Consider the following 14,523-nt stretch of genomic DNA (forward strand, 5'->3'; position numbering starts at 1 on the left):
ATATATTTCAGGGCACCTGGGTGGTGCATTCAGTTAAGCATCCAACTCTTGGTCACAGCTCAGGTCATGATCTCACAGTTTGAGAATAAGAGCCCCACATTGGGCTCTGCTCTGATGGTGAGGAGCCTGCTTGGGATTCTGTCTCTCCTTCTCCATGCCCCTCCCTTGCTTGTGCATGTACACAATGTGCACTCTCTCTCTCTCTCTCTCTCTCTCTCAAAATGAAAAAATAAACATAGATAGATTGATTTCTACCCTTCTCTAGAAGAAAACAAGGGTCTTAGGACATTTTAATTCAGTGTATCTCTTTAGGTGTTTTGTTGTTCTGTATTTTAGTTCTTTTCTTTTTTTTTTTTTTTTTTAACTTTCCAAGTGGGACATTATAATTTTTTTTATAATTTTTTAAAAATATAGTGAGTGTTGAGATATATACATGTTTACCAGTTTCTTTGCCCACCATTTCTTGTACCTTAGCCCTTCCTTCTGAGATTATTTTCCATATTTCTACATTTATGGTCTGATTGTAATAGCCATTGTAAATGATTATCTGGAAATGTCTTTTTATTCATCCTATTCTTAAATGAAAGGTTAAGTGGGTGTATAATTCTAGATTGAATACTTGAAGGTGTTATTTCACCCTGCATCATTTCTGTTGATCCCTGCTATTAGTCTAGTTGTCATTCTTTGTAGATGATCTGAATTTTTTCTGTGGCTTTTTACAAGAGCTTTTCTTTATTTGTGGTGTTTAGCACCAAATGTGTATGGGTGTTTATTTCTTTAGTTTATCCTGCTTGGTATTTGTTTTGTTTCCTGAGTCCAATGATCTGTGTTTTTCATCATTTGGAAAATTCTCAGCCATTTTTTTCTTCAAATAATGCCACAGCTTCAGGAATTCTTCAGTTAGAAATGTTGGCAGGTCTTGCCTTTGTGATTTCTAAACTTTCCATTCATCTTTGTCTCGTGTTGCATTTGGGGTATTCCTTCAAGTCTGTATTCCAGTTCACTGATTCTTTCATCTATTTCTATTCTAGTCAATTGTTTAACTTATCCTTTCAGTTTTGAATATTACTTGATATTTCTTTTTTTTCATAGCAGCCTGGTCATTTTCAGTGGCCTTTGCTCATGTTTTCAGTTCTTTTATTTCTGTAAACACCTTAAATATAGTTATTTTATGTTTTATGTTTGATGATACCAATATGTGAAGTCTTCGAAGACCAGATGCTATTTGTTGCTTGTTTTGACTCATTTCTGGTTGCTTAATTCCTTATGTGTTTTGTGATTTTTGTATTGTGAGCTTATATTTGTTTGATATTAATCTCCAAGAATATGGGGAGACCTGGGTTGTATTCCTGTGAGTCTTCCCTGCTCTCCTCAAGAGGAGAATAGTATTTGCTTTTGCCAAGTGCCCTGGGGCACAAAAATCCAAGACTACTTTGAATTTATCTTGGCTTACAGTTTCCTAGATTTACAGATAGGTAAATTCAAACCTCAGCCTTTACAAGAGCAGGGCCATCATTATAAATTCTTCGTATAGAATTTATAAAGGAAAGGAAACTTTACCTCTACCTGGAGCTGAAATTTAAATAGGCAAAGTATTATTTTCCCATTCTGCCATAAGGCAGATTAGTTTTTTGGCATTTTGTTTTGTTTTGTTTTGGCTCATCTTTTCATTAAAGGTATAACAAGTCCGAGTGAATTGGCTTTAGGCCAAGATCTCAGTTCCAACACCTTACTTGTGTAAATCTAAGACCTTATCTTCTCTCCCTCATACAGCCAATAAAATAAATGTCTATGTTTCCGATATTATCAAAAGCCCTCAGAGTCGCTCCAGGGTCTCTAAATGCTTACCATTCTAGTGTTTAGTTTTCTCATTTTTCACCCTCTGATCTTGGCTGTGCTTTTTTTTTTTTTTCTCCATTTTAACTATTTTATTTTATTTTACTCTTTTTACTTTTTTTACTCTTTTTACTCTTTACTTTTTATTTTACTTTAATCTTAAGTAAGCCCAACATGGGGCTCAAACCCACAACCCAAAGATCGAGTTGTATGCCCTACCGACAAGCAAGCCAGGTGCCCCTTAGCAATGCATTTAAAACATAAAACTATGTTTTAACATTTATTATTTCCAGCATTAAAGTTATTTTGTTTTTGTGGAAGTCTGAACTGTCATGCTGCTATAAGTAGAAGTTAAGCTTATTCTTTGAAGAGGCCTGAAATGTGCAGGCAATGACTGTAATATGCTAAGTTAAGTATACTAATGCTAACTCTCCAGGGCTCTTGAATTCCCAGTCATCCTAAACCAAAAACCACATGGATAGTATCCACAAATGGGACCAACTGTAAGATTTCAATTAATGTGATGATCAAGAAAGCCTCTCATAGAAGGTAGCTGGAACCTACTTTGAACCATTAAGTTGTTTTTGGTGCCTTATCTGGACATTTCATTTAAGGTATAGCTGGTTTCAGGCGCAAAGTTAAGGAAATAAATGAAAGAGAAAGGAGCATGTTCCCTCCTGCCTAGGACATCTTTCTCAGGAGTGGCATTAAGTTTGAGTGTCCTAGTAATTAAATAGTATCACTTGCCTCTTAATTTGGAAGTTAAGTAAAATTTTCATTAGATTTATCACACTGCTACTACTTAATAATATTGTTATGGCATTAGGTAGGTTGACCCAATATTGTCCCTTAAATTGGAAAAGTATTATGATATATCCATACAATGGAATGCTTTGTATTTACTAAAAATATTTTAAATGAATATCTAGTAATTTGGAAATTTTTCATAAGTGGTAAAAGCATGAAACAGTATATGGTATACTATCTTTTTGTTAAATGAAAATAAAGAATTTTTAAAAGACTAGGAATATTTTGATCCAGTTAAAGTGTGAAGAGAAAAAAGAGAAGAGGGTATAAGTTAGGGACATATCTTTATGAATACCTACATTTAAGCAGTGGTAGAAGGAAAAGAACCAGGAAAGGAGAATTTATTAAACTGCTTGAACCAAAGGATGGTGTCTTGAAAACCAAGGTATAGAGAGAATTTTAAGAAGTACAGCATAGGTTCCCACTAGTCTCTTAAGTTCATAAAGATGAAAGAAAAAATTGGGACCAAAAAGATACCTTTAGATAAGGGCTTTCACCTTTTGGATTTCACACATGTTAATATTAGATTTTTTTGTCATGCCTCCATTCCCACACCGTGTGTTATATTTCTGGTTTCATCGGATAAAGCACTGCACCTGTTTCTTCATACATGATGTGAGCTGTTAAAGACAACTAGCCAATCTCATTCAAGTACATTATTTAGTTCCTATGTGGATTCTGAATTGATTTAGAAACAGGATGGCAGGATTATTCTGGAAATCCAACCAAGTATAGGGATTCCAGAAAGCCAATCAAGGCTCTTATTTCATTTTTTTTTCTTTTTTAAAAATAAAGACAGTAGGTTATTCTAAAATTCCCTGACTAATACAAGCAGCTGTGACTCTTCTAGGCTTTGGGACCTGGGCAGAGCTAAATGGAGGAAATAAGACCTCAAACCTCCCTTCTTCAGATCATTAATTACCTTCCTAACATCTTTTCAAAGCGGAAGCAAAAAGCACAAAGCCACTGCAAAGGGCCAGACCAACTTCTTACTCAAAATTTGCAAGTGACAATACCTGACTCTCAAAGGAATAACTCCCAAAGCAATAAGCCTAAAGAGCAAAGAGCTCCCCAGGAAAGATGTCAGAGTATTTGTTTCTAGCCCTGTCCTTGCAGAGAAAAAGCCTACCAGTAAAGCCCCAGCTTATGCTTCCTACAGAGGTCAACACAGTTGGCCACAGTCAGCCACTTTTACCCAGTGGCCTGTTGTTTGCAAACCATTACCTCCTGTCCCTCTCCTTCCTTGCTACCTGTCTTCTCTTGTTGGGAGTATCCACAGTACACTTGTGCCTGTGTGGAGCCCTCCTAGAGCAGCAGCTCTCAAATTCCAGCATTTCTGATTCACAAAGTCTGGGGTCAAGTACGGTAATTTGTATTTTTAACAAGTTTCCAGGCGTTGCTGCTACTAGTGATGGTCAGGCAAGAACCACTATCTCAGACCAGGAACAGGAGGGCTGAAGGGGAGGTCAGCAAACTACACTCCACAGGCTAAAGCTAGCCCTGAGCTAAAAGGATTATAAAAACAAACAAATGGAGAGTAGTGACAAAAACCATCTGTGGCTCGCAAAGCCTAAAATATTTACTGTCTGGCCCTTTCCAGAAAAAGTTTGCTGACCCCTGACCTGGAGCATGTGCCAGAGCCTTGGCTGCAAAGGTCTCCTGCCATTCCAATACAAAGTGCTTCTACTCAAACTCTGAAATGAAGGAGGTGCTAAATATTGATTTTCATTCCCTCACAAACTTCTCCAACCTGTCTTTTTATTTGAAAGCCCAGCACAGCATCATGAACAAAGTGTTTTGCATGTGTTAAGAATTGTTGACATTATTTTGTCTTTGGATCTATAATACTGCACATCATACATAATTCAAAAAGATACAAAAGGGTATATAGTGAAAAGTCTGTCCCCTATCCCCTTGTTCCCTCATGCGGGAGGTTACTTGAGTCTGCATACACATTTATGTACATACTTGTATAAATTATATAACTGTGTATATATGCATAAGACGTACATTTTAAAACACAAATGGTATCATACTGTGTACTCTGCTACATATTGCTTTTTTTTTTTTTTAATTTTTTTTTTTTTCAACGTTTATCCATTCTTGGGACAGAGAGAGACAGAGCATGAATGGGGGAGGGGCAGAGAGAGAGGGAGACACAGAATCGGAAACAGGCTCCAGGCTCTGAGCCATCAGCCCAGAGCCCGACGCGGGGCTCGAACTCACGGACCGCGAGATCGTGACCTGGCTGAAGTCGGACGCTTAACCGACTGCACCACCCAGGCGCCCCATATTGCTTTTTTTTTATTCCATGTTAGTTTTGGGAGATTATTCCATGGGTACATATTCCCTTTTTCATTTTTCTTAACAGCCACATACAATACTCCACTATATGGATATACAGTAATTTTTAACCACTTTCCTAACTGAACTTTAGGTTGATAAACTCCTGGAAGAATTAAGAAGAATCATTGACTATAAAGAGTGTGTGCATTTGTAATTTCGGTGGATCACACTATTGCCTTCCAAATAGTAGTACCTGTTCACGTCCCCCCCCCCCCCCAGCACTGTATAGAAGGCACACCTTCCCCACACCTGTATTCTACCCTGTGTCCAGACAGTTTGATCTTGGCCAATTTGATAAGTGAAAAAGTATGATTTAATTTGCATTTCTCTAGAGCACTTCAGCATCTTTTTTGTATGTTTAAGAGTTAGTATATTTAAGTAGTTCTTTTTCTGTGAACTGTGTTCATTTACTTAATGGAATTTTCTGTTAGTAACTGGTCTTAATCTTGTTAACGGTATCTTTCAATATTTGTCCCTTTTGTTGATAAATATTTTCTTAGTTTGTCATTGTCTTTTGGTTTTGTTTTTTTCTTTCTGCCATGCAGCAATTTAACTTAAAATTTTATGTAGTTAAGTCAGTTTTTTTGTTTTTTTTTGTTTTTCATGGCTTCTATGTTTTCTGCCTTAGCTTTTCCACTTGGGGCCTATTTTTAAAAAAGAAAACTGTTGTATTTTTCTCTTAGTACATTTATGAGATTTTTTGCATATTCAGGTATTCTTTTGATTTGGAACTTAGAATAAATTATGAGGTAGGGGTATAACTTTTTCCTTTTTTTTTTTTTTTTTTACATTATTTAATTTTTACATTTATTTATTTTTGAGAGACCGAGCACAAGTGGGGGAGGGGCAGAGAGAAGGAGACAGAATCTGAAGCAGGCTCCAGGCTCCGAGCTGTCAGCACAGAGCCCGACACGGGGCTCGAACTCACAAACCGTGAGCTCATGACCTGAGCCGAAGTCTGACACTTAATTGACTGAGCCACCCAGGCGCCCCATAACTTTTTTCTTTATATCATTATCTAACATGATTTATTGAGCAACCCACCTTCCCATGCTGGTTTGAAATAATACCTTAAAAGTTTTTCATTCTTAAATGGCCATTGACAAAATGAAGGAAATGCTAAATGAAAAGGATCAGGTTAGATCACACTAATTCTGAACTGTCATTGCATTTTCAAATCATCTAAGGCATCTACTTTCTCGAAGTGTGTATCTGAATTACCATGGGATTTTGTTAAATACGTAGATTCTGATTCACTAAGCCTAGTAGGTTCTGGGGTTCACTATTTCTAATAAGCTCCCAGATGCTAAAGCTGTTGGTCTTTGAACTACATTTTAAGTGGCAGTACTTGTGCCTGGGCCCCTCCAACAGAGTTTTTTACTTTATTCGTCTGTGGTAGTTTCAGAGATTTCCGAGGTGATTTCTAATGTACAGTTAGGGTTGAGAACTGATAGATTAGGAGATCTGAATTTCAGTAACTATTATTTTGGCAAACTATTGCTTGAAGAGCCAGATAATTACCTGGTGTAAAGTAAGTGGGTTTGGCGTTCTTAGCCTAATCGTGATTGCTGAGAATAATAAATTGGTTAGGACTCCAACCCTTACACATTTTCCTACTTTTTCCCCCTCTTTCCTTAACTGCTTTAAAAGGATAATAGAAAAACAGTTACAGAAGTAAAAGCACTATTATATTTGGTTATTTCCTTTTCAAAGCATTAAAGTGCCTAAAGTTTTTGAAAAGTTGCTATATGTTTTTCTACAGGTGGAATGAGGTATCATCTGCTGTCTCCAGAGGATCGAGAGGAATTGGTAGAAGGCACAAGGCCCAGAAGAAAGAAACATGACTACCGCATAGCCCTGTTTGGAGGCTCCCAGCCACAATCTTGTAGATATTTTAACCCAAAGGTAACTGATTTTTATTGTTTTTGTTTTTGAAAGCTCAGAGCACATAAACACTCATCTGCCACTAGTAATAATAGCTCATACGTGTAGAGAAGTTACAGTTTGTGTTGTTCTTTCACATATCTTTTGATATACACAGGTGTCTTCTTTAACAAATAAAGAAATTGAGGCTACTCAGATTTTAAATGTTTCAGTAATTGCTCTGGAATGCAGTGTAGTAACCACTGTATCAAAGAAAATGGAAAACTAGTTCTCCTATCTTATCTCATTTTGTTACTAACCCCTTGCATTCATTATGACTCCTTGTTTCCTTTAGGTGCTATTTTCAATGACAATATGGTTCTGGAGCTGTATGTGGGTTGTTGTTGTTTTTTTTTTTTTTACTTTAGTAATTATGTTTTAGTGTAAATTAATACATACTCATTCTGGAAAATTTGAAAACCTAGAAAATCACAAAGAAAACAGATAAAGTTACCTTTAACTATGTAGAAATAATTATCAATTTTAATGTGTTTTCCAGTACATGTTATACCATTTGGACCAGCAGAACCTGAGTCATAGGTCTAGAAATACAATTTTTAATAGACTATTAATTATAACCTTGAGAAAGGCCACTTACATTTCTACCCCTCGTTTCTTAGTCTTGTATGTTTTGGCTATGGAAGGGATAATACCATATTCTGTTAGTACTAAATGTGTTGCTGGGGCAGAGCAAATATCACAGTCCTAAAATCTAACACCCCAACCTTGCAAGGTGGTACCCATAACTGGTGTTGAATCTAAGCATATAATGGTCTCTTTATTATTTTGTTGGCCCATTTTTGGTTGATGATAGATACCTGATAAGTCCAGAGCATCCTCTTGACATCAGGATGCTTATCTGATACTTGTTTCTTTGGAGGCAGTCTATGTCATACTGTAGTAGTGATGTACAAAGCATTTGTAATATGGTGATGTTGTCAAGTGTACAAGAGAGAGTGAAGTCCAAGCCAAGTCCAAAGTATTAGTTCCAATGAGGGCAGAGCATTGTCCCTTTAACAGTGGAGGGGTCCCAGTGCAGTTAGCCTGGTATTAGATAACTAACTGGTTCCCACAAGGTTTGGTAACAAATCAAGGGCTTAGGATTGATCAATATTCCTGACAAAGTGGGAGCTGACTAGTGGATAGCCACATTGGCCTTAGGGCGGGAAAGTATGTTAGCTTCCACAGCTGCTAGCGTATGCAGCCTCTGTCATTGACCCTGTGGTCACTCATAAGCCCATTGAGCACAAGCATCAGATTGAAAAGGGAAGGTATAGATGGCAGTCCTATCTATGTAATTATTAAGAGACTTTACTGGTGGGCGTTCTGTTAAGAATTCATATGGGATGCAAGTTTGTGTCCTTTCTAGAGGGCCATCTACATTATCCTTCCTCGAATCTTTCTGTCAACAGTCTTACATTGTTGCTTATTTCAGGTGTGCATCCATCTGGGTGAACCATTAGCTACTGTCAAGAATTGATAAAAACTGACCTTAGCCTGTCTCTCCTGAAGGGCATAATGGAAAATAAAAGGAACTACTTGAAATTCTGCCAAATCAGAAGGTTTCTTCTGAATTGTCCTTTAGTACCATTTTTGAAGGGACTAAAATGCTTTAGCAGTCCCCTCTTGGCTAGTACTATCACAAATGATCCAAGCTCAGGTCTTTCAAATTTATCAGCTGATTTATCAGGGACCACCTCCGCAAAGACATAACCCTGGTCGAAGGAGAAGACCTCCTAGGAAGGAGTTGTGATTCGTCCTTTCAGGTATTCTGTGCCTTTGGGACCTCCATAAGTGCAGGATTATGTTTACAAACCAAATGATTGGTCAAAGGCATGCTATTTGTGATTTGATAGATCAGGTAAAATGGTTCAAAACAGGTTAATGATATGGTCAACCTGGTTTCCTTTGGTGTCAGACATTTGCTGTCTGTCACAACCTAGTGGCCAGCCAGGAGCTATGTACTGAAAAAAAAAAAAATGGGTTGGCCTTGCTCCAGAATCCCAGGGGCATGCTCCATGATCATACTGGAACATGCCCCAAGCTATAAGCAGCACACTGGTCAGTACATTGATGCCCCAGGATCACAAAGTAACCTGAGCAGCCAAGCCATTCTACTATAGCCTGTCCTACTTAGAAGGTTGTCTCCTGCTCTAGCTTTCACTTGCAACTGGCAGCTTTTTGGTTTACCCTATAAACATATAAAAGTGGGACACTCAGTTACAGGATCTGTTCCATCTGTAGTATGTAGGAGATACTTGGGGCAGCAAGCTATAGCCTTCGTTTCCAAGGAGCTATACCAACATGCTGTAGATCAGAGCTTAATGAACTTTGTCTATAAAGGACTTCATAATAAATATTTTCAGTTTTGTAGGCTACACAGTCTCTGTCATTACTGGTCAACTCTGATGCTATAGCAGGAAAACAGCCATAAACTACATGAACAAATGGGCATGGGTGTGTTTTTGTTTATTTACAAAAATAGGCAGTGATTTGCCAGCCCAGTTTTGCCATCTGTAGGCCATAGTTTGCCAACCCAGCTCTAGACCTGTGCACATCTTTTGAACTTTGTAGTGACTGTATTCTAGGCTAAGCTTCTGTCCTGTCAAGCACTTGTCTTACCACTTCCTGTTCTCCAGAACTGATCAGAATTATGGGCATCAATATAGGAAATCAGGGTGTGACAACCTTTGGTAAAGTGAGATAGACCAAGGGTCCTGCAGCTTAGATTATAGCATACAGAGTCCTCTCTTGACTTGAGGTCAGACCATGAAATGATTTTGTTTTCCCTGCCAGCTGAAAAGAAATCCCATCGAATGGTGTGAATAGACAGTAACAGAAATACTCATGGCAGAGTGTTAGCTATACACCAAGTGTTAGCAGTAGTTTCAATCTGGTCCAGTCAGAAGACCACACATGACCCTGCTGCAACAATTAGAGGCATCAGTCTCGGCAGTTCTACAAAGCAGCAGTTCCTCCTCTGTTTTGGTAGAAAAGGAGGCCTTACCAAAGAAGGCTTTTCCTTCTTACTGTAGTATTTAAAACCATAACCCATGAGTAAATATACTGCCAGATAGCAAGAAGACCTCTCCAAGGAGGGAGGGTTGGGTTAGATTGGTTAAAAACCATCATGTTTGGACTGTCCCTGTTGGTCTGGTCTCAACTCATCCATCCATCTCTGGCCCATTCTTCCATCTCCAGAATATAGGCTGTATTTTCTTTACTAAAGACATCTGGCTTCCTTTATCAGAAGACTGGTGTCTGGCAGGTACAACAAGGCTTCATGGCGTATGTGGTACAACCCAGTAAGCACGATGGTGTTGTGCTTAAGTGATTGATACACCTACCCATCTATTTCACACCAGGTAAAGTTAAGACTTCTTGACATTTCACTGTTTCATTGTTTTTTAATTTTTCAGGATCCATTTTAATAAAGAGCAGGAAACTTACAAGTATGATCTTTTTTTTCCAAGCAAAAATTGAAATCATAGGAGTTTATAATTCTATGAACCACGGCTTTCAAGTGTTGATAATAATCCCTTCTTGTTACCCAAAGCCTAACTACAGTATTGATTTTTACAGTTAAAAGCAAAAAACAAAAACAAAAAAACCCTAACTATACTTGTGGTGAGCAGAGCATAACATACAGACTTATCAAATCACTATGTTGTACACCTAAAACTAATGTAACATTGTGTGTTAAGTATACTTCAGTTTCTTTAAAAGGAAATGAAACTACATTTTGGTAGAAAATATTTTCTGTTAAAGTAGGTGGCTATTTTGATGTATGGAGGGACAAGGAGATCTTAATTTCATTTACGAGGCTGAGCATTGTAGAATGTGGCAAATGTGGAATGACTCCTAGCACTTTATTTTTGGTTTGTAGTTCTAACCCTTTCCTTGATTTTTTTTTTTTTTTTTTTACTGGACAGTCAAAAAGAGACACATATTCTATACAAGCCTGAAAGTGAGACTGTAACTCCAGAATTCTCATTCATTGTCTTACTTTGCTCTTATAAATGCCTGATACATACTTAATGTTCTTTCCTGTATTTAACCACAAATTTTTAGGCTTTCAATGGAAAAATTCAAATAATTGAGGAAATAACTACAAATAAAATTATACTCATTCCATCAATTGTCTCTTATGCCCTGAAGCTAACACCATTAGAATTCCACTAAATGTTTATTAAATGTTTCTATTAGAAGTATCACACCCTCCCTTCTTTCTGCTATAAAATTTTATCTTGAAAAACTCACCCATTACTATTATTTATATATAATATTTTAATATAAGTTGATTAGTCTTTATTATGTCTAATATTTAAATAATTGGGAAGGCTGATTTCATTATAAATTATTGTTATTTATCTTGAATCTCCCAAAGTGAACACTATTTCATTATTCAAGTAGATTGCTTAATAAGAAGTACTATACAGGAATTATATTTTATTGAACTTAACCTTTCATCAGTTAGAATTCAGAAATTCAGATTTGACAGTCATCAAGTGGGCCCCATTTGTGTGTGTGCTATATGCACCAAAAATTATCATTTTCATTGAATTGATCTCCTTTAAAGGAGGCAATTTAAGCAGTATTATTACTTAATTGAATTGTCTAGAATTAAGGTGGTATCCCTATAAACTATTATCATTAGATATTCCTTGGATATCACTGGTGAGAAGAGGCAAATATTTATATTAATTGCTGACTGAAAAATGATAAAATCTTATTTTTTTTCCTGAGTATTGACAGAAAGAAGGAGTCTTGGGTTGCTGTATTGAATTGAAATGATGTAATTCTTGTTATGATCCTTTTATAAAGTCTATTGAGTCTTCCTTTCTCCCATCTGTACCTGTTTTTAAAGTTTTCAAGTGCTTAGTGATTACTAAGTTATTTATGTGTAACCATGCTCTACTCTTTTAGTACTGGTATTCTCAAATTGTAGGATGGGAATGTCTTATGATATTAATGCCTAAATAAAAGTTGACTTAATTGACCAGTTTTTATTTGGACTGTTACTACCGGTAAAATGATGAGCTCTAAGGGCTTAGAACTTGGTAAAGGTCTTGGCTTGCCACTTCAGTATAGTGGAGAAATAGGAGACCGTGTCCTAGAGAAAAAGGGATTCTGCCTATTCCCTGCCAAAAACAAATAAGGACTAAGACCCAACAAGGTAAGGGCCAGAGCCTGTAAATTACAAAGGCAGAAACCCATATGGTGCCGTGTCATATGAAACCATCAGGTTCAGAAGGATTACCCTGGGTACATTTTCTCATTCAGAACTCTGACAGATTCATCACTGAGCTTAGTGTCTGGCCCAATGTGGACACTCAAGTTTGAAAGGATGAATACACCAAGATAACTTTATATAACACTTCACAAGCAGTTTTGTCAGTTTTATAGGACTGGGTTTTTTTTTTTTTTTAACTTTTTTAAAACGTTTATTTATTTTTGAGACAGAGAGAGACAGAGCATGAACAGGGGAGGGGCAGAGAGAGAGGGAGACACAGAATCTGAAACAGGCTCCAGGCTCTGAGCTGTCAGCACAGAGCCCGACGCGGGGCTTGAACTCACGGACCGTGAGATCATGACCTGAGCCGAAGTCGGACGCTTAACCGACCGAGCCACCCAGGCGCCCCATAGGACTGGGTTTAAACATAGGTGGCCCCTGAATCAAAAGAAATGAAGTTACCTTCCACTCAGAACACATTTTCCTACTGGAAATACTGTTTGTTATAGGTATCAGTGTGCTTCCCAGTGCTTTTTCTCACAGCATCATAGCCACCTTACCTCTTAAACAGGCCTTCACTGAGGAGACAGTCCCACTCTGTGATCAGGGTGGAAATGGGCAGTTATACATTGCATATTATTATTTTTTTTTTAATTTTTTTTTTTTCAACGTTTATTTATTTTTGGGACAGAGACAGACAGAGCATGAACGGGGGAGGGGCAGAGAGAGAGGGAGACACAGAATCGGAAACAGGCTCCAGGCTCTGAGCCATCAGCCCAGAGCCCGACGCGGGGCTCGAACTCACGGACCGTGAGATCGTGACCTGGCTGAAGTCGGACGCTTAACCGACTGCGCCACCCAGGCGCCCCCATTGCATATTATTTTAAAAGACATGTACACGAAGAAGTGTAAATCTTAAATTAAAAAGTTAATAAGGCACATGGGGAACCTAGAAGAGCAGGCTCTTTTGTCAAAGAGCAACTCTTGATCTCAGGATTGAGTTTGAGCCCCACATTGGATGTAGAGATTACTTAAATAAAAAATTAACAAAGCTTTTATGAGAGTGTATCAGTTGTGTTTGCCACCAGCAAAAAAGTGCTGTAGAAGCAGTGCACAGAGGTAAAAGGAAGAGCACTGCTAAAAGGATCAGGAGCGCCCATAGGAACAAAATATCCAAAGTGGGCAGCAGTCATCCCAAGTGGATTGGATCCTGGCTGTGTGCCCAGGGGCCGACATTGTTGGAATGCAAGTGTGGGTCACCCTGGGTATCCCTTCAGCTTCCTTAGTTGTCGTTATAATAGGCATCCAGTGGTAATAAGGTCCTCTGCAGCTTGGGCACAGTAGCTGTTCCGTAAGCTTGTTTGCATGCAGTTTGGTTAGAGAGGTGGTACTCACATTCATATGGAAGAGACTGGAGTACATTCTGAAGTAAATTCTCAGGAGAGTGCTCTTCCTTCCTAAAATGTCTTCTAAAATATTGAGAGCCTCAGTTCTTCTCTTTTCAAGCATCTCCACCACACACTATTTTGTAGTTTTATTCTAAAATCAACATGACAGCCCCTTGCTGTCACCCTTCAGGGATCTGTTTCTTTTTGTGTTTAGTCACTGCGTCTGCAAGAAACCCCAGTGAAGTACAGCTAACCACAGGAGGGATGATACCAGACTCATTCTCTGTAAGCCATAGTTATCATAAATTAACAGATCAATCCCCTAAAAAAGTCTGGGAGAGAGCAGAAATAGAGCTGTAGTTTTATTATTTTGTTTTGTTTCTGTAATAGAGCAGTAGGTATTTGATCAAGGGGTGTAAGGGGGAAGGAATGAGAAAACTAAACATGGTATCTGTGTGTGGTGGTGTTTTAAAGACTCCAGCCATTCTGAAATGAGCCGGAGAGTAGTGGGCATATGAACACAGGACTACAGGGGTAAGGGTCAGGTTGAGGGTAATCCTCAGAGAAGTAGAAAAATTACCACTACCATGGCACTTGGAATTTTCTCTTGGCTAATTTGGGTAATTGTTCATATGATGACCCAGAGGCACAGTTAAGATCTGTCATCCTAGAAGTATTAAATCACGTCCAAATAGGTTTGCTGTGATTATTTTCTTTGAAAATTGATGATCAGCTTTTAAGAGAAAATTATCCTCAGCGGTTATAAACAACAGAACATATTGTATGGACTGTGTCCAGAAGCAGGAAGCAGTTAGAGGCTGAGGTCAGTGAGGAAGCCACTGAACACAGCCAATCAAAAGTCCCAATATGGGATGGACAGTAATGGCCTTGTTGATATGAAGAGCTCCACCTGAGTTGGATTTGTCCATGGAAGCTTCATGGAGGTTTTCTTGAGGGAAACTTACTGGTAGAGTTTGGATAGGAAGAAAG

The 14,523-nt window shown here is 38.1% G+C and overlaps 1 protein-coding gene across 3 annotated transcripts in view; it reads left to right on the top strand.

Annotated features, from left to right (window-relative positions):
• KLHL7 (kelch like family member 7) overlaps window positions 1-14,523 on the top strand; it is a 69,279-nt gene that overhangs the window by 37,227 nt on the left and 17,529 nt on the right. For all 3 annotated transcript variants that reach the window (XM_047095918.1, XM_047095920.1, XM_047095919.1), the window contains one exon: window positions 6,752-6,894. In XM_047095918.1, coding sequence (XP_046951874.1) covers window positions 6,752-6,894 — 143 coding nt within the window. The remainder of the gene's footprint in view (window positions 1-6,751; window positions 6,895-14,523) is intronic.

The sequence above is a fragment of the Lynx rufus genome, unplaced genomic scaffold (genome assembly GCF_022079265.1).
Source record: "Lynx rufus isolate CCGP_SWC_20201006 ecotype Redwood Valley unplaced genomic scaffold, mLynRuf1.p SCAF_4, whole genome shotgun sequence".
NCBI lineage: Eukaryota > Metazoa > Chordata > Mammalia > Carnivora > Felidae > Lynx > Lynx rufus.